General features: G+C 36.7%; 3 protein-coding genes across 4 annotated transcripts; 1 reads left to right on the top strand and 2 right to left on the bottom strand.

Annotated features, from left to right (window-relative positions):
• Nucleotides 1-202: 202 nt before the first annotated feature.
• LOC132269953 (disease resistance protein RPV1-like) lies at nt 203-5,766 on the top strand. Its single transcript, XM_059771177.1, has 6 exons — nt 203-741; nt 1,415-1,698; nt 1,791-2,506; nt 3,312-3,602; nt 3,702-5,042; nt 5,738-5,766. Exons 1-5 carry the CDS (start codon nt 203-205, stop codon nt 4,965-4,967), a joined length of 3,096 nt encoding a protein of 1,031 aa, XP_059627160.1. The 3' UTR covers nt 4,968-5,042; nt 5,738-5,766.
• A 5,235-nt stretch (nt 5,767-11,001) lies between these two features.
• LOC132271023 (large ribosomal subunit protein uL10c) lies at nt 11,002-11,977 on the bottom strand. The gene has a single exon (XM_059772257.1). The coding sequence runs from the start codon at nt 11,884-11,886 to the stop codon at nt 11,191-11,193; it is 696 nt and encodes a 231-aa protein (XP_059628240.1). The 5' UTR covers nt 11,887-11,977; the 3' UTR covers nt 11,002-11,190.
• A 602-nt stretch (nt 11,978-12,579) lies between these two features.
• Nucleotides 12,580-18,656, bottom strand: LOC132271022 (uncharacterized protein YKR070W-like). Of its 2 annotated transcripts, XM_059772255.1 has the most exons (12): nt 18,324-18,656; nt 18,111-18,214; nt 17,510-17,545; nt 16,766-16,839; nt 16,589-16,629; nt 15,990-16,061; nt 15,667-15,868; nt 14,417-14,512; nt 13,891-13,958; nt 13,248-13,452; nt 13,059-13,130; nt 12,580-12,793 (listed from the first exon to the last, which is right to left on the bottom strand). In XM_059772255.1, exons 1-12 carry the CDS (start codon nt 18,437-18,439, stop codon nt 12,734-12,736), a joined length of 1,146 nt encoding a protein of 381 aa, XP_059628238.1. In that variant the 5' UTR covers nt 18,440-18,656; the 3' UTR covers nt 12,580-12,733. The 2 variants fall into 2 exon arrangements, with proteins under 2 accessions (XP_059628238.1, XP_059628239.1); XM_059772256.1 differs by lacking the exon at nt 17,510-17,545.
• Between the last annotated feature and the right edge of the window lie 467 nt (nt 18,657-19,123).

Genomic DNA, 19,123 nt, shown 5'->3' on the forward strand with positions numbered 1-19,123 from the left:
AATTGCACCGTGCGTTGGCCACGTATTATTGTCATCCAATCAAAAAAAGTTTAAAGTTGGGAAATGTCAAAGAGTTACTAGAGAATGTCATGCTTTTCAAAATGTTGCTTAAAAAGTCTTGTTGCTCTACAATTACCCGTCTTTGCCGTCGTCGTCTTCCCCAATTCCAGAGAGAAAGATAGTGAGAGTTATAGTATCTGGAATGGAGTCAATGGACTGGGAGGCAAGTTCTAGCAGTAGCAGTTCTCTGTACACTCCATCCACATCGTCATCCCTTCCTCTTCCTGGAGGCGAATACGATGTCTTCTTGAGTTTCAGAGGCCCAGACACTCGTCTCACCTTCACCGATTTCCTCTACACCTATCTCGAAGACGTCGGAGTTCGAACCTTTCGGGACGATAACGACCTTCGCAAAGGGGAAGAGATCGGCCCTGAACTCCTCAAAGCCATCACTGAGTCAAAGATCTCCATCCCAATTTTCTCCACAAACTATGCTTCCAGTAAATGGTGCCTTCGCGAGCTCGCCAAAATGGTGGAGTGCAGGAGAACTCTAGGGCAATTGATTTTACCCATTTTCTACGATGTCACGCCCTCGGATGTGAAGGATCAATCTGGTTTTTACGAGAAGGCCTTTCGCGAGCACGAGAGGTGTTTGGATGACAGGACTGTTGGGGAATGGAAGGAGGCACTGAGAGAGGTTGGAGCACTCAAGGGTTGGGAAGTCAAGAAAGAAGCTGATGGGTATATGCTAATTCTTCTTATTATTAATTACACCCTTATTATTTTGTATCATAGAAATTCATTGTAGTAGTATTGTGTCTTGAGAAATTTTCTAGTGCAGAATTGAAAATATACCAGATCTCACAATTTTACATCAATGGCCAAATCTGACATTGAGCTTTGTTATGCATGAAACAGGAGTAAAAGTAACAATTAGCAATTGATGAGTATTGCTAATTTTTTTTTTTTTTTTTTTTTAAATGATGGTACTGAATAAAGGACATGTTACTGCAGTCTGTCTGTATTAGATTGGTAATTTGATTCTAGATTTAGATATTTGAGAAAAGGCTAAAGTAAAAAAGGTAAAAGAGGAATTTTCTTTTCTGTTCTCAAGAACTTATAAGAATAGTATATTGTGTATTATAAGTAAAGTAGGGGAATAAGAACCTAAAACCATGATCTTAGTATATAGGTGTCGTTGATTTCTTAGTTGCAAATTTTAAGCTGGTAAAGTGTGAGTCAATCCATGTTTAGTGTGGTGTCTCCTTTTATTGTTCTTATTGTGTTCTTTGCATATACATATCCCTAATGAATTGAATGCAAAAGTAGATGCCGTTATTCTTTTACTTTGTTGTTAATTTTTGATTTTGTTTAGGGACTAAGTATTTGTTTCTCTGCCCTCCACTACAATCAGGTATCAAGGAAAACTAATAAAGACGATTGTTCCAATAGTTTTGAAAGAGTTAGAGAAGAATCACAAGGTTGTAACTGAAAAATTGGTTGGAATCGATCATCATGTAGAAGAAGTTATGAGATCATTGAACATTGTATCCAATGATGTACGGATTGTTGGTATCCACGGCTTGGGTGGTATTGGCAAGACAACTATTGCCAAGTACATCTACAAAAAGCTCATTGAGTTCTTTCAATGTGGTAGCTTCCTTTCAGATGTTCGAGAAACAGTGCAACATCGCAAAGGTTTTGTTAGTTTGCAAAAAAAGCTTTTTGCTGACACCCTAAAATGGAGCCCTGACATTTCTGACGTTGATAGTGGAATTCAAATGATTAAGCACAGATTTTCCAGGAAAAAGTTCTCATTGTTCTTGATGATGTGGATGAGAGCTCTCAATTTGATAGGCTTGTTGGAAAGCGTGATTGGTTTGGTTCAGGAAGTAGGATCATTGTTACAACCAGAAACAAACATGTTTTAAATGTGCTTAACGTGGATGGGAGTTATGAACCCCCAGAAATGAATGTTGAGCAGTCTCTTCAGCTTTTCAGCATACATGCCTTCAGAAGGGAGCTTCCACCAAAGGAGTTCAATAGTCTCTCTAGAGAGATTGCATCCACTGCTGCAGGGCTTCCTCTAGCTCTTGAAATTATAGGTTCATTTTTATGTGACAAGGAGAAAGTGGCATGGGAAGATACATTGAAGAAGTTGAGGAAAATACCAGATGATGAAGTTCAGAAGAAGTTGAGAATAAGTTATGAAGCATTGAATTATGAGCAAAAACAGATATTTCTTGATATTGCATGTCTTTTTATAGGGACGGATAAAGCAACTGTATTTCACATGTGGGATGACTGTGGCTATTATCCACAGAAGGAAATTAATGTCCTTTGTCTAATGTCTCTAGTAAAAATGGAAGATAATGTATTAAGGATGCATGATCAGCTTAGAGATCTTGGTAGGGAAATTGTCCGTCAAGAAAATTTCAAGAATCCGGAGGAGCATAGTAGATTGTGGAATCATGAGGAGGCCTTGGAAATATTGGAGGAACGGAGGGTAAGATTTGAATGCACCTAATTTTGCACCTAATTTTTCACCCCTTCTTTGACTAATTAATATTTTCATGATCCTTATTTATGTCATCTCATGATATTCATGCGTAAATGGCATTCATGACCGTGTTCACATGAATGTTAGCTCTAACACCACTTTTTTTTTTAACACCATTTTTTTTTCTTTCAAAAATGCTCTCTTTTTAATTTATTTTCCTGAAAGTTATTTGTGTCTTCAATCTCTCTTCCCTGCTTCAATTTTTTGTAAATTTACTCCCGTAATATGCAAGTTGTAGAACATTGGACTTCAAATAAAATGGTGTCAGACAATTGGTTTTTGTAATAAGGACTCCAGAAGCTGTTGAATAGATGGCCTGTCAGCATCATTAAAATTGCACTTCTGAAATCAGAAGCGGTCTTTTTCATCAAGAAGTCTTAAACAGAGAAAGGGAGAGTCGTGGATTGGACAACAATTCATTTTGTAGAATTTTTCCTTAATGTGTCTGGATTTTTGGGCATTCTTTTTTACGTGATTTTCATATGGTGGTATTATTAAATATCACACTTTTTTGTTTTTGTTTTTGTTCAAGATATTGTTTTCTATGATGCTGGCATGCTCCCATGGTTTTCTATATTAATTTATAAATCATTTTATTATTATTTTTAGAAGTAATTAAAATGGAATTGAAAATAAATTCGAAGATTAAAATAAAAAATAATACGTTAATCTCTAAGAACCCTACTACATTTTGTTAGCACTCCGTAAACCTTGATATATTTTTCACTTATTAAAGGTTTTTCTTTGGCAGGGAACTGAAAAGGTTGAAGCCCTGAGTCTTTGCTTTGAATTAGGATCTCAGAATATGCCCTGCTTTACAAATGAGGATTTTGCGAGACTAGTGAATCTCAGGTATCTCCAAGTGGATTGCATAGACCTTGTTGGGGATTTTAAGCTTCTTCTGTCCAGGTTAAGATGGCTCCGTTGGCATAGTTGCCCCCTGCAATTTAAACCCACCAACTTTCATATAAAGAATCTAGTCATTCTTGATCTATCAGATAGTGACATCACAGAAGACTGGGAGTGTTGGAACCAAATCAAGGTCTTGTAGAATATTGCTACTTCTACTTCTTGTGTTCCATCATATACTAGTCAGAAATTGATTTTTTCAAGATATTTATTTGTTTATTTATTTTAGCAGGTGGCAAAGAAGTTGAAAGTTCTAGAACTTGCTAATTGTGGTTTAAGAAGAACTCCTGACTTTTCAGCATATGCAACTTTAGAGATATTGGTTCTTCGAGGCTGTAAAAGCTTGATTGAAATTGATTCATCCATTGGTAATCTGAAGAATTTAAAAGTGCTTGACATTTCAGCTGCTCATCAAGTAAGGAAGTTACCTGATGAAATTTGGATGTTGGAGAAGCTGGAAGTGATAGATGCCTCAAAATGTCTTTACTTGAAGGGTGATATTCCTAGTAACATTGGGAGACTTTCATCTTTGAGATTTTTGAACTTCTATGGTACTGAAATTCAAAGCCTACCAACGAGCATTTGGAGGCTTTCTTGCCTCCAAACACTTAACTTGGGAGATTGCAAAAGGTTTCGATTTCTTCCAGAGCTTCCCTCAAGTTTAAATAGCCTGAATGTCACTAATACATTCCCTAATCTCCCAAATTTGGTTAATTTACAGCAATTGCAATGCTCCGACTACCAAAAGCTTGTGGAGATACCTAGAGATATTGGGAAATTATCCAAATTGGAGACATTGGTCTTGCGGTCTATCAACATTAGGTCACTACCAGGAGAGATTGCTGCCCTTCGACAGCTCAAGCTACTTGATGTTTATCTATGTGAAAATCTTCAAAGTATCTTGGGGTTTCCCTCAAGTCTGGTTGAGCTATCTCTTAGTGGTTGTAATTCATTGGAAATATTGCCAGATCTGTCAAATGTGAAGAATTTGTTGGAATTAAGCCTTGAGGGGTGTGAAAAGCTGACAGAGGTTCAAGGGCTTGGAAAATTAGAATTATTGACAAGTTTGGACATATCTGAGTGTGATAAGCTAGCCAGCCTTGATGTGCTTGAACAGTTAACATCCTTAACATCCTTGGAGATGCGTTGTTGCAAATATCTTGAAAAGACACCAGATCTGTCAAAGTTAAAAAGGTTAAAAAGATTAGATGCTTATGATTGCCCAAAACTCATTGAGATTCAAGGACTTGACAAATTGGAATCACTGGAAGATTTGACTATGAGTGATTGCATATCCATTGCAAGATTACCCAATCTGTCAAACTTAAAAAAGTTGGCGCGCTTGGAACTTGATAATTGCAAGAAATTACGTAAGATTAAGGGCCTTGAGGCTTTGGAATCTCTGAAGGTACTGGATGTGTCAGGTTGCATATCACTGAAAAGCATACCGCATTTGCCAAACACAATGGTTTGGCGATTCAAGAATCCGTTCTATTGAAGAATTAAAACCATAACATTGCTGGACATTTTTGGTGCAAGTGAATTTAGAGACTATTAGATTTGTCGGACACAGGTATGGATTTATTTCAAATCATTCCTGCATTTGGAATAATTATTCTGGAAAGCTATATGATTTTTTTTTCGTTAAGCTATATGATTTTATTGTTATATCTCAATATTTTGTTGAGTTACTGTTTGGTAGTTGCAAGAGAGCTTTTTTCTAGAAAAATTCTTTATGCTGATAAGAAAGGGGGAGTAGTCATTTACATCGAGTCACGAACCTACATAATATCCTTCTGAAGGATTTCCCAAATCATCATGGTTTATTAGGAACATGGCAATTTTTCTCTGTATTTGTTCTGTTGGTCAGTTTCTTTTGACTCTAATAGTCTCATGGAGTTATAGACCATCTGGAATTCTACAGGAATATTGCTCTCTTGCCTCTTGGTCATACACAAATTTGTGACTCTCTGTCCCTCTTTCTTTTTTTGCCTACTTGTGTAGACACTTTTCACACTCTCCTGTCGGTGCTCATGGTTTTCCTCAAAACGCATTTACATAGTTAGGGGGTGTCCACACATAAAAGCCTCAACAATTACTCCCCTTGTCACACACATTGGCGGAAGGTTGAGGTGAAAGTACTTTGGAGGGGGATTCCTTCAACACTTTCTGACCTCAGACTAAACTATACTTGCTTTATTGATCACTGAGTTTACTACTGATCAGTTGAATGACCTTGACAGCATTTTATGACTTTTTGATTGACAGGTTTCAGCTGAAGGAGAGAGCCGGGGGGGGGGGGGGGGGGGGGTTGTGGGGGGGCCATTATTTGAAACAGGCAATATCAACTAATGATGGCGAGGACCAACTCTCTGGTTGATTGTGAGGGCGTCGATGAGTGTGAGTCTCCATTCTCAACATCTTCTCTCCAATTCTTTCGAAGCACCCTAGGTAAAGCTTGGTGAAGAGAGAGAGATAATTGCATCAACCACAGCTAGTCGTTCAAGCCCATTAACAGCAGCTTGCTTGAAACTGTTAATAGCGTCTACTACCACAGTAGAAACACCTCAGTTGGATAATTTGGACACTGTTGTTTAATGCAATTGTTCTTTTAAGAGTAACAACCTCTTCTTCTCATGGGGCATTGTATATGGGTTTTGAATTGATTTGATACAGTAAAGTTAGATTATGTCCCAATTTATCCATTTTCTCCTTTTACTCGCATCTTACTTGTGGGAATTTAAGCATGTCTTGGTAATTTATGCAACCAGTTGGTACTCATTGATTATGCAAAGAAATATTCCTTAGTTATTTTATTTTATCTCATCTTTTTATTTTCATAATTATTTGCTTGGGTACTCTCTCCCTCTCTCTCTCTCTCTCAACATCAATGACAGTAGGGACGACATGAGAATCTATGCTCGATTCACCCAGGTCTTGTTTGTTTTCTGTTGTGGATAGTGTACTGTAGCAAAGCAAAATATTAAAATGTATTTAGTTACTTTTGTTGCGATTTGAGTAGTGCTGTGTTTGTTGCCGAAGTATTATTATTATTATTTTTTGCTTCTCTATCCCTCCCCTCCTCGGATTAGGATCCTCTAAGTTAAAAACTCTCTACATTATCGTAAGTTGAATTATTAAGACATATACATGTGGTGTTTTGTACAGATCAACAGTTTATAACATGCCATTTATTAAATAAAATTACAAAAATGATGTTGTTTTAGGAGCACAAGAATAGATGCCATTCACTAATGCTGCCGTCACCAATACTTTCTCACTCACTGTTGTTTTTTTTTTAGTTAGTACTCACACGATGCTGATACTGTTAGGCCACTGCAAATCAATCTGGAGTGGCTCCCCTATGGATTTCTTCTCTTTGTTTTTGTGGCATGATTTTAGAGCCCGATTTTGAGTACAACAACCTTACTTGTAAGCCTTTGTTACAAGTTATCAAATTTGTCTTGAATTTTAGGATTTTGATTTGCTTTTTTAAAGTTTTTTTTTGTTTTTTTTTCTTGCAAAATCTTGAGAAGGTCTGTATTTTAAATTCTGTATAAGAATTTTATTAATAAAAGTTCTTGCTTCGAAAAATAAAAATAAAAATTGTGCATATAAGGTTGTGTTTTTTATTTGGTGAATTTAAGTGCACATGGTTTAACCTGTGTAGAGATAGAAAGCACCTTGAGGAATCAGACAATTACAAAGCAGAAAGTTAAGGTGATAGGGCTGATCTAGGCTATAGAATTTTCAGTCCAAAAAGAATATGAAAACTTCCTCCATACAATTATAATCGTTAGTGGATGGACAGTGTCTTCTGCACTTCTAAAACAACACCATTTTTTAAGTTTTATTCAATTTATGATGTGGAATAATGTAAGTTCTAGATATACTAAGAATGCCATGTGTCTATGTCTTATTAATTCAACTTAGGATAATTTAGAGAGTTTTTAACTTAGAGGATCCAAGTCCATTATTTGCACTCAAGAGTAGCAACATGTTTTCACTTTTTTGTTTCTAAAAGCCTTAGGAACAAAATTTTCGTTACCAAACATGCTTCCAATCACAATTAAACACCAAACATGCTTCCAATCACAATTAAACACTCTGTAACACAAACATTGTTTATATTTTGAATTAAAAAGAATAAACAGAAAACAGAAATGGATGCCAAACAGCCCTAAGCGAATAGGCTGTATGGGACCCGAACGACTGGAATGTATAGGAAGAAAGTGATTCTAGGGGAAATTAAGACACAAAGGCTACTGTGTTCATGATTCCATTCTGGTCGATGAATGAAAGTATATTTTATTCCTTGTTCTTTTAGCTTGGCTCTCGACGGAGGCTGAACGGAAAGCTGAACTTCCCGCGTCCATTCTTGATAACATAAAAGTTTCTTTCACATGCTCCGATATGGATGTCTGTGTCATACCAGCACTGCGATTTTCGTGTCCAAAAAATGAAAAGCCCCATGCCAGAGCCAAGCTATAACAAACATAAGAACTGGGAAAAGTTGCACTGTCCATTTTGGCACAAAATACATTTAGTTTCTGCCATGGTGTTCCACATTATGACTAAGTTTACAGTAGTCATTCACAGCAATATCTGTGTGCACCTCTCTCTCTCTCTCACACACACATAAACACACAAATCTTTTTCCAGTTTCGACCGGGCAAGAATTAGTAATGTTGTAGGGGCAATTGCAACTCCTTACCCAACCAAACCTCTCGAGATAACTCATGCAAGCCAGAAACCAAGAAACTCATGCACCTTTTTCAGTATTGAATCAGTTGCTTAGAAATGGAATCGCAAGCAAAATTAATATGGACTACGACTTCAATTCCAATGTACGGATTCTGTTCTCTCAAACACATTGTTCCCCCGCAAATATGATAAATGTCATGTGGAAAACTGTTGTCCACATTTGTAAAATTCTGTTCCTCAAATACTAGGAAACCAATATGGACATGCCCTGCAAGTATCCTACTCATTTCCCAGAACCAATACCAGGTGAACTTTCCAGACTCGTTTACTATTTCCATGTCTTCTCATTTTCCTGCACCCAATTTTCTTTGATAGGGGTTATGAGCAAAAGACAAGGAACATACAGACCAAGCCTTTAGAAGAAAAATGAGAATCAAAGAGTAAGTAATCAACACACACAGTGCTAAGAAGAAATGAGCATAAGATAGAAAACCAAACTGAACTGAGCCCTAAGAAATTGGAATCCATGACCTAAATCCTATTTCGTCATCGTGCTCTATCCAAGACAGCTTTTCCTTGAATTATGCTTTCTTGCCCATTTAAAAAAGAAGGCATTCCCGGAGGAACAAAGATGGTAGCCCAACTCAACTCAGCTAAGCGCAAACACAATGTTTGTATGCTTTTTGCCGGTGCAAAGTGCGAACACTCGCTCTTCCCTAAACCCCAAGTCCCCATTCACACTCGAAACCGTCTCAAAATTTGTGATGGAACTCCTGAGTTTTAACAAAAAGAATTGTTGTGCTGGGGTCATAGTCTAGGCTCATCAACGACATCGAGAAGAGTAAAGCTGAAGATGCATGTGAGAGAAAACCACTACTAGAAGGGTACATTTTGGTTCATATTTCAAACTGAGATGGCCAGTGCTTATTCAGTTCACTATTATACGTCTAAATACCCTCCTAATGATATTAGGCGTGTTGACGTTTCTGAAGTTAGAGCTAAATACTTACACATGACTGGGTCCTAATGTCTAAGAAACAAGTACACAGAAAATCTTAAGTAAATATGAGGCTGTTTCTAACAATAGGTGAAAAACAATTAGCAAAATAAGGTAGAGTATCAAAATTTAGAATACCAAGGAGAAGGTCAAAGAGCTAATTGAAGTAATTTGGAACCACGTACAAGGAAAAACGAAGCTCATGTTGAGCAGACATGAACTGGAATGAGTTCATGGCATATATTCCTCATAATACATATCTAATGATCTATATCAGAATACAACCAGAACCTGTGATATCCAATGATGTGTATCAAAATTGAACTAATGATGCCTCAATTCTGAAAGATGGAGAGTTATCCATAGGAATTCTCAGATTACAATACATACATGATCTTTAAAGTGACAGCTTAATCAATTGTTATTCAGTTTTATCACTATATATATATATATATATATCTCCAAAATTGTATAAAATATATTAGTTTGGATGAGCTTCTACCTCACAATGTGCTAACAGCAACTCTGAAACTGCATGTGAAAATAAAATTATAACATCAATACTCTGGGGCTCGAATTGACTTACAAGTCCATGTGATTATAATGAATTATACTAACTTCACACCAATATTGTAATGGTTTGAAATTTAAGAATAATATACAAACCCCAGTTAGGGTTGGAGTCTTGGACATGATTAATTTGGTTTTAACTGTCTGATATGGTTCCTTTTCCCTTTGTGTACAAGAATGTACGTTACAACATCGGTGATTTCCTTGCCCACATCTTAAAATCATAATTACTCATACCTTTAGTCACTACACACACACAAGCAAGCACACAAATATTTCCAATGTTTTGAGTTATTGATGGGTGGACAAACTTCGTTTTGCCCAAAGTTTTAATCTGTCCCAATATTTATCAAAATTCCCCACTTCTTGAAACAGATAAGTGTTTGTGAATGGGCGTGTTTCCTTATGTGTGGGTTCATGCACATCGTCTATCGTAGCTGCAACTCAAACACACACCTTTGTGGGTCTTCATACACAAAGTCTGTGGTAGTATCTATTCCTGGACATAACTTATGGGGTAACAACACTTTCACTACTCTCAAAATTGTCTTGAGCTAACAAGGGCATAATGTTAATAAAAAAAAAAAAACAATAATAATAATCTCAAACAGAAACAGCGGTGATGATAACATACCAACAACAAGTAGATGAATAGAAAGTGACAATGCATGTAAAAGGAAGGAGGGAAAATTTCCCATTGCATTACTCAGCTTGGATAGTTTGGCCAGACTTGGTTGGGAACACGGGATAAAAGCAGTAGGGAAACAGAACAAAAGGAAATTAATTCATTCCATTCCAAAAATCTGGTACATTCAACTTCATAAATCACCCTTCATCTTTTGCTTCAGTTTCCTCTTCACCATATAATGTGTATATACATTATCATAGATAATGGAAATGATAAAAGAATAAAGCTAAAAATTATATGTAGTACCATGCACTACAACAAAATTATTGAATTTTAGAATGTTATGATAAAAGGATCATGACATTCTAAAATTTAATTAATACCAGAATGCTCATACAAACACAGTTCATACTTGGCCAAAACAAAATCATTCAACTAGTCATATTTCAAAGCTAAAAGACACACAAAACTTGTCCAAGACATTGAAGGATCTAGGTTCCCATTAACTGCACAATCACTACCATTTCTTGCAACACAACAATTACCATGCTGTTTTATGTAAATTGTGCATTCAATCACTAATAACTAAGAATTTCCACCATGAAATTGAACAACAACAAACACAACATCACATACTACAAGTGTCAGATTTGCATTGAAAGATTACTACCATTTTATCCATAAATGTGGAATATAAATCAATATCAGCAACAAAAACACATCAATTTTACAAAATTCCACAACTTTTTCAGCCTTGTAAATTAATGAAAAACAACACAACCAGATACACTTACAGCATTCTTAAGCAGTAGTCCCCATCTACTATTGCCCACCACTCTCTTCCAATTTCTTCACATAAGCCTTCAACACCATCACCAAATTCCTCGCCGGAGCCTGCAACGTCCCCACCACGGCCGACGCCGGACCCTTCAACCCCCCCAAGAGCTTGGCATAAACCTCGGCCCGGGTCGGCATGGTCTCGAGCGCCTTGAACTCCTCTGGCCCATAATACTTTCCCTCAAACACCGCCCCAGCAAAATCATTGTCCAGCAATTTCCTCTCCGTCTGGAAACTCCGGTAGGGCTTGAGCGCTGCTGGAATTTCCTCACTATGGACAAACAACCAGGCGTTCATGCCCTTCATACAGGGTTTGAGTGCCTCCCATTCGGTGCCTTCGATGGCTTTGTAGACCAATGTGTTCTTGGCGACAATGAGCTTTGTGGTTTCGGGTAACGCGGTTCGGAGTTCTTGGAATTGCTTCACTGTGAAACCCTTGTATTTGATGCCGGCGACGAGTTGGCAGTCTTGGAGCTGTTGTTTGACGTTCTCGACGGTCTCTTCTTTCTTGGTTCGGCTAATGGCGGCTCGGATTGATGTTGGTGGTGGTTTACGGTGGTTGGGATTGGCGGTGATGATGGTGGTGAGAAGGGGGTTTTTGAAATGGGATTTTAGGGTTAGGGCTTGGGAGGAGGGTGGTGGTGGTTTGGAGGAGGGGAATGTGAAGAGAGTCGCTTCCATTGTAGAAGATGAGTGGGGAGAGAGAGAAAAGGGACTCCACTGGTTCAGTAGTGCTCTTGTTTCTTGTTACCTTATCCTATCATTTTGGATGGCCCTTCGGAAGGGTATTTCTGTAAAGAAAATTGAATTTAGATAACTGCAACAGGGTGTTTTTAACAGCCCACTTGGCAAAAATTGAGTTTTAAAACCAGAAACTAGCAAGTGTAGTTGAAGTAGTTGAAATATATATATATATATATATATATATATTTGGGTGTGAGTTATTTGTAAAATGCAGAGTAATACTAAACCCAATTCAACGTAAGTATTCTTTTGTTAGTAATATGAAAAGATGTTTCATTAACCTTGTTTATTTTTGGTTCCAATCTTTATATTTTTCATCTTTTATGGTGGAAACTAAAAATTTTCATTTTTGTTGGAGGTTGGACAATTAATCCATTTCGAGCATTGCTTTTTTATTTATATATTTTTTTGTAAGTACCATTTTGAGCATTTTCTTGTCAACCTGATCACAAACTAAAGAGTAGGGATTTAACCTTGTAATACACCACCAACCTCCATGAGTTAGTGTCTGTTCCTGGACACAAATTACTGGGTGACAACACTTTCACTCATCCAAAAAATGTCTTGAGCTTACAAGGGCGTACAAAATTTGGCCAAACTTGGTTGAGAACATGAGATAAAAGCACGAGGGAAACAGAACAAAGGAAATGAATTCATTCCATTTCAAAAATCCGGTACATTTCGACTTCAGAAGTCACCCTTCATCTTCATCTTCATCTTCACCATATAATGTGTATATACATAATGGAAACGATGAAAGAATAATGCTAAAAATATATGAGTACTAAGCACAACCCTCCTTCCTCAAAATATACTCCACTGCTTCTTCCACAGTGTCCACCACCTGCACGAGAAAACAAAGTAGATAAATTGGCATTTGCGTACAAAGTTCCCCTAAAGCTATAGTGGCAACTCATTCCTGACACTTAATTTCCCTACTTAAAACAAATATATATGCATACACACACACACACACACACACACATATATATATTCATTTAAACATAATTCTATTTAATACCTTCCTATTATAACGAAGAACTGTTCAAGCAAACTACAAGAAGTACTAAGCACATACTCCATAAAAAATAACATCATTCAGTCTTTACCAGATCAGCTGGATTTTCTTTTCCCTTGAAAACACCTGTTCTCGTCAAAATTGAAAACCATGGATGTCCTGCCTGGAGGAACAAAGAAAGTTTTTTTTTAATCCTATTTCAAGCTGAATACGGTCTATTCAATAAGAAGAACGCAAGTTTATGCAATCATCAAATACCATAAGAAGAGCACAGACAAACCTGTTGTGCACCTTTGATGTCAACTGAAGGATTGTCACCAATCATATACAGGGTCTTAAAAGCATGTGATGACATGTGGCCAACATCAACAGCATGACTATTGGGACAAGATGGCTGCAGTTGTTTCAATATTGCTTCAGCATTCTTGAATACAAATGGATTTGGTTTTCCAAAAGTAGTATACTCCAATGCACTATGGTGCACTCTGCATGGTTAATCAGACATGAGCCACAGCCCGTAGATGAATAAGTGACGACACAAATTACAGGAGCAGTAAACTGCGTGTACAAATGCTTGCCTCATGTGTCACGTGTTAAATGCAATAATGGGTGGTGAAATTTTATCAATAAGCCAGGGGCACATAACACAATGATTCTTCCTTCATTCTTTAACGAATCTACATTCAGAAAGATAATATATTTAGGAGATTTGTTTCCGAAGAAAACACATGGTTCTTGCTCATTCAGAAGTTCGAGGGGAAAAAAAAAGTGCCCTCCTAATTCCTGCCCACTAAACCTTGGTTCTCTTCTTCCTTTTTGAGGTTATGCAACAGGAACTAGGTGGATTGTTAACAAATCTGAAATCTAAGTAAATTTTGACTGTTCAATGGCAAAGTGGGAGCATGAATAGACACCAAACTTACCTGTTGAAGATGCTTTCTAGTGCAATTCTGAAAGAACCCAAACCAAGACGTTCAGAAGGAAATGCAGCCTGTCCTGAGTTGGCACCTCATCAGTACATTCTCAATAACCAACAGAAACCATCAAATACTGTACTGTAAATATTCAGAGAGAATCAAATAGATGCAAGAGAAAAATCATATAGATTTGGATATAGAGTTAAAAGTCTAGGCTTGTAAAATGGCAATACACACACATCGAGACATTGATTGGCATCATCGGATAAGAACTATCAAATGATTCCCTAACCAAACTATAACTGATCAGATGACATTTAATCAATCAGATCACATAATTTGCTGACAGTAGCTATTACATTCAGTTTGGCTGTTCGAAAGTAATTCAATGATTTGTATATGATCCAAAATTTAATGTGCTGTCGGTACTTTCTTTGGAATTCACTGGGTTGCTGCTTTTCCAATCTTTGAATAAGAACAAACTTAAAATATGCCCCAGAATATTATGTGTAAAATCAACGTTCTTACAAACCTGGTATTCAAGATCATCAGCCGCAAGATATAAAGGTGGTTGATGCCCATTTTTCTTTCCAGGAAGTCCTCCGGATCGTAATATGTCACAGAGAACCTAAACCATCAATCAGTCTGCTCAGAAGTTATGCAATAAAGCTAATGGACCCTAAGTAAGAGGCAGGTAAAGCAAGGCAATGATAGAGAACGATAAATTGATGCAGCACAATTGAAGATAAAGAAAAACTATAAGCACATCTTGATTGCCCAACAATCAATATTATTCACCGGGAAATATTACAAGAAAAGCCACGGAGATAGGAGTAATAAAAAGAGCTAGCCCAGTGCATGATGCTCCCACCACTGCAGGGTATGGGGAAGGTCTGTGCGCAACCTTACCTCTGCATGCAGAGAGGTTGTTTCCTATTTCGAACCCATGACCTTCAGTTCAGGTCACAATGGAGCAATCTTATAGTTGTTCCACGGCCTGCCCTCAGGTAGGAATAATAAAAGAGAAGTATAGAGATGATGAAAAAAGCACTCCTAAATAATGAGCCAAGGTCCCTCCTCACAAATTAACAACAACAACGATGATGATGATAATAAGTGGAAAGAGAGAAAAAAACCACTATGGTATTGTGCCATTAGTAATTTGTCATTCTAGGGGGGCTATTGTTTGGTCCAATGGTAAAAGCTCGGGCTACCAATAGTGTATAACATTGGTGTCGTGTTATACAAAAGGGAATTTACTATAACTTCCTTTTCTCCTACATAAAAGCAAATATTGATCAATCCCCTATATGTACTGATTTCTGAGATGAATCCTGGAATATTTAAGCCAATAAAGATTTACAATCAGCAAGCACACTGGAAAACTACTTCTATTGGAACAAAAGAAAGCATCAAAAGAATGTAGTTATAGAAGTTTGATATACTGTGGAGAATCTCCAGGTATTTACAGTACAATGCTGGGGATTTGGCTTTATGCTGATACTTGGAGTTGTCTCTCCCCTGCCAACTCACTCTGAAAAACTTCAAGTTCGAGCATCCTAGGCTTGTACTTGGAAGATCTCACCCTCTATGTTACCAGACCGAAGAATAGAACAATTATCGGAGTGAAATATTATACCATGAAGTACTGCTATATAAATTATAATAGTTTCCCCCTTTTTCCTTCAATTTAAGGCCACCAAAGTAAAAAAGGAATTTTTGTAGTTTCAATCACATTTAACTGGCCCCTAATGCATAATAAAGATGGAAAAAATGAAGTACCTGAATATCCCTCCCCCAATCAACAGGATCACTAACAACAAATGCTGCCTTAACGCTTTCAGAAAAGACGTCGTATCTTGGGACCAACTCCGTGGAGTTGAAATAATGACTAGATACTTGTTCAATTGTCCAGGTCTTATACTGAGCTACGGGATCAATGTTATCAAAGTAAGATGCGTACTCATCTAATGATAGAACTTTTCTGCATAAAATATTAATTTAGCTAATAAGGTAAGTGAAAAGAAAAGGAGTGAAAATCTTAAACTATATTGAATGAAGATCAAGATAAACACTCCTATTAAAATATAAGGACGATAACTTACTTAAAACCATACTCGGACATCACCACAGCAGGTTCTCCTTTTCCAGTGGCAACAATGAGTTCATTCTCAAATCTAAAAGGAGTAAAAAATATTGACAAAAACATAAGATTATCAAAACAATTGCACAAAATAATGCTACTAAAGATAGAATATATGGTTAAGGACTTCTGAATAATTTTCAAAAATAAAACTGAATTCAAACTAGACTTTAAAATATTATATTTCTTCAATATAAGTTCTATGAGGGTGTATACAACTTCGCAACTCTAACTCTGCAACTTGTGGCAAACATAACAATTGGCATCATTTTTAGTTTGGCATTAAACTGTTCTTGCTTTGTCCATTTGGACTCAAATAGAGCAAAAATTACTTGGAAATTCAGTAATCTCTTTCATCAGTTACTAAATGTTCCAAGGGTGGTAGCTTAATCTGCGCAGTCCTTAATTGGAATGTTGTAACTTGTGCACTGATATTATAAAAACAAGAATTTTGGAGGAAGATGACCTTTAAAAAAACCGATTCTGTTGGAAAATAATATGATACTCTAAACCCAAGGATTCTTAAATGATCAGAATTACGTGAACTCAACATAAATATACCTCTTTAACAAATTCTTGAAAGGTGAGTGACCCTGTACAATCTGCATCAGGATAATATGTGAAAAACAGACATGAGAAAGGCACCATCAGTCAAAAGTCAATTGCAGGAAATATAAGCAAGGAGGCCCCTCCTTAGATATTATTACCAATTTTTTTTTTTTTTTTTTGAAACACTACCTGCAAGGGTAAAATGTTTACTCCTAAAAGTTCACTCAACTCAGAGGCTCGTCTAGATTCAGGGATGCCACCTCCTATGAATATATAATGAGAATATTAGTTATTCCTTGCACTATTGTATGTCTTGTCCGTTAAAAAGCATGGAAAAATAAAGTAAAACACTGCCCAAGCATTGAGCATATAGATGAAAATGGTATGGCAGATAAATGAACCGGAATACATCAGTAAACAGAATGCCCAGGCATATATTCTCGTATAATGAATCAAGCATAGAAGTCATAGTCCCTTATTTAAAACTAGTGAAATATTGATTTATGGAATTGAGCAACAACATTCGTTACTGGTATGTAAACTGTGACTATGTTTCAAAATACCCAAAGAAAAGGAAGTAGTGGTTTTCATTAGGCATCTGAAAATTAGAGGAAAATTTGAATATCATAATTGGAACATTATTTTTCAGGTTCTCGAATGAGCTCCGGGGAAGACCACGAAACTTACATCCAAGACCTGTTACTGTGTTAACAAGAAGTAACATAGAGGGGTCCAGCAAGATTTGTTGGTAATATATTACAAGAGAGGCAGCTCAGCAACTCTGGTTTTATACAGTACAAGATCCCAAGTCATGTTTAAGCAGCAATGCATAATCATTCACATACACACAGCTCTTCGTCTGTTTCAGGTGTTTCTAAACCTAAACATTAATGTAATTATATAACCACAACTGACAAAGTACAAACTACCCACCATTTGTCAAAAACAGAAAGGGGATCTTCAGAGCACCTGCAAAGAAACAGTAATCAATTTGAGCCAGAACCATTGACTACAAAGCAAGTTGAATATTTCGGTAAGGAAAGATATGCATATGCATTCTGCACAGAACCTACCACAACTATACAACGGGTACTCATAACGAAATCAAGTTAACCATAGAAAATGAGTCACTCATGATTTTACATTTCTTCAATGAACATGTGCCTTACACATCACTATTTTAAACACCGTGAACATTATTGGTTCAGTTAGAGTGAATTCACAGCAGCTACTATACCAACCAACCCCGAAGATGATCACAGCAATCAGAGAACAAAATGCAAGCTAAAGCAGAACATCAAGCAATTGATTACTAGCCTCCTATTTTCATCTATAAGAATCATTGCTGGTTATCAAAGTATGTCACAATTGCCACTTGGATTCCTAAGCACCAATCCCCAATTCAACTCAATTCGACTCTATGAAGTTATCTATTGTCAAAATTCAAGCTATAGACCAAAATTTAAATTTACAAAAATTAAGAATAATAATAAACAATACAATCAAACAAACTAGAAGTACGATATGGTAGTACCAGAATCTCCGTACAATCTTCTCAAAGCTTGGGTAGAGCCTCCAATGGGAACGCGACCACGAAGAATAACCCCATCGATATCAAAAGCGATTCCGAAACAAGGCCTGTGAGAGAGAACCAAGTCAGTTTAGGGTTTCATAAACTGAATAGATACATACAAATATATAATTTTATACATGTATACGTGTGTATAGATAATGTAAATTGACGAACCACTTGGGAGTTGAGGGAAGCTGAGAGAACGATCGCGAAAAGACATGAGGTCGAAACAACGACAATGGCGACTTGTTTCTGCTCAGTGAAACCCTAAGCACGGCACGAAAACTCATCTCTCTCCTTGTCTTGTTTACTGGAAGTTGTTTTCCGTTATATCTGTTATCTCTAGCGAGGTCCGCTACTTGATCTGCCTGAAGTGCTCGCTGGGTGTAATGCGCACCACGTGTTTGTGAAATTTGATCTCGTCAAACTGTTTGAGAACTGCAAGTGCCTCAGTGTCGAGTTGACCAGTGATTGGATTGCTTTCCGTGCTTGAGCATTGCACCATTCTCCTCACTTCTTTAATTAGAAGACATGACAGGATGTAAGGTAAATGAAAGTTTTGAGAAATAATAATGTATTTTTTTAATAATTTTAAAGGAGACAAAGATAATATTTCATAGGCATATTACTGAATATGAATAAATTATAAAGGTACATTAACAAAAAAAAAAAATATATATATATATATATATATATATATAAAATAAAAGATTCAGAGCGTATAGTTTGAACTCCTCCACCTACACCATTTTGCAAATGAGCCATGCTTAAAATGTAAATGAACTATTCAAGACTTAATCCGACATCATGTTAGCAAGGGCAGATCCAGAAATTGTTAATAGAGTAGACTAATACTAGTAATTTTTATTTTTTTATTATTATTATTATTTTTTGGCTGGGCTAAAATTGCCCATACTAAAAAAAAAATTTGAGTTGGGCTTGAGCCACCCCTACATCCGTCCTTGCATGTCAAC

This window comes from Cornus florida, unplaced genomic scaffold (genome assembly GCF_030987335.1).
Source record: "Cornus florida cultivar Cherokee Brave unplaced genomic scaffold, ASM3098733v1 CherokeeBrave_3.0.0_Hap2_Chr08, whole genome shotgun sequence".
Taxonomy (NCBI): domain Eukaryota; kingdom Viridiplantae; phylum Streptophyta; class Magnoliopsida; order Cornales; family Cornaceae; genus Cornus; species Cornus florida.

Coding starts and splice junctions, on each gene's coding strand:
- LOC132269953 (XM_059771177.1), top strand. CDS start 203: ATGGAGTCAATGGACTGGGAGGCAAGTTCTAGCAGTAGCAGTTCTCTG. Junction 742..1,414: donor GTCAAGAAAGAAGCTGATGG/GTATATGCTAAT, acceptor CACTACAATCAG/GTATCAAGGAAAACTAATAA. Junction 2,507..3,311: donor AAATATTGGAGGAACGGAGG/GTAAGATTTGAA, acceptor TTTCTTTGGCAG/GGAACTGAAAAGGTTGAAGC.
- LOC132271023 (XM_059772257.1), bottom strand. CDS start 11,886: ATGGAAGCGACTCTCTTCACATTCCCCTCCTCCAAACCACCACCACCC.
- LOC132271022 (XM_059772255.1), bottom strand. CDS start 18,439: ATGAGTTTTCGTGCCGTGCTTAGGGTTTCACTGAGCAGAAACAAGTCG. Junction 15,869..15,989: donor ATGTCCGAGTATGGTTTTAA/GTAAGTTATCGT, acceptor TATTTTATGCAG/AAAAGTTCTATCATTAGATG. Junction 13,959..14,416: donor CTGATGATCTTGAATACCAG/GTTTGTAAGAAC, acceptor AACTCAGGACAG/GCTGCATTTCCTTCTGAACG.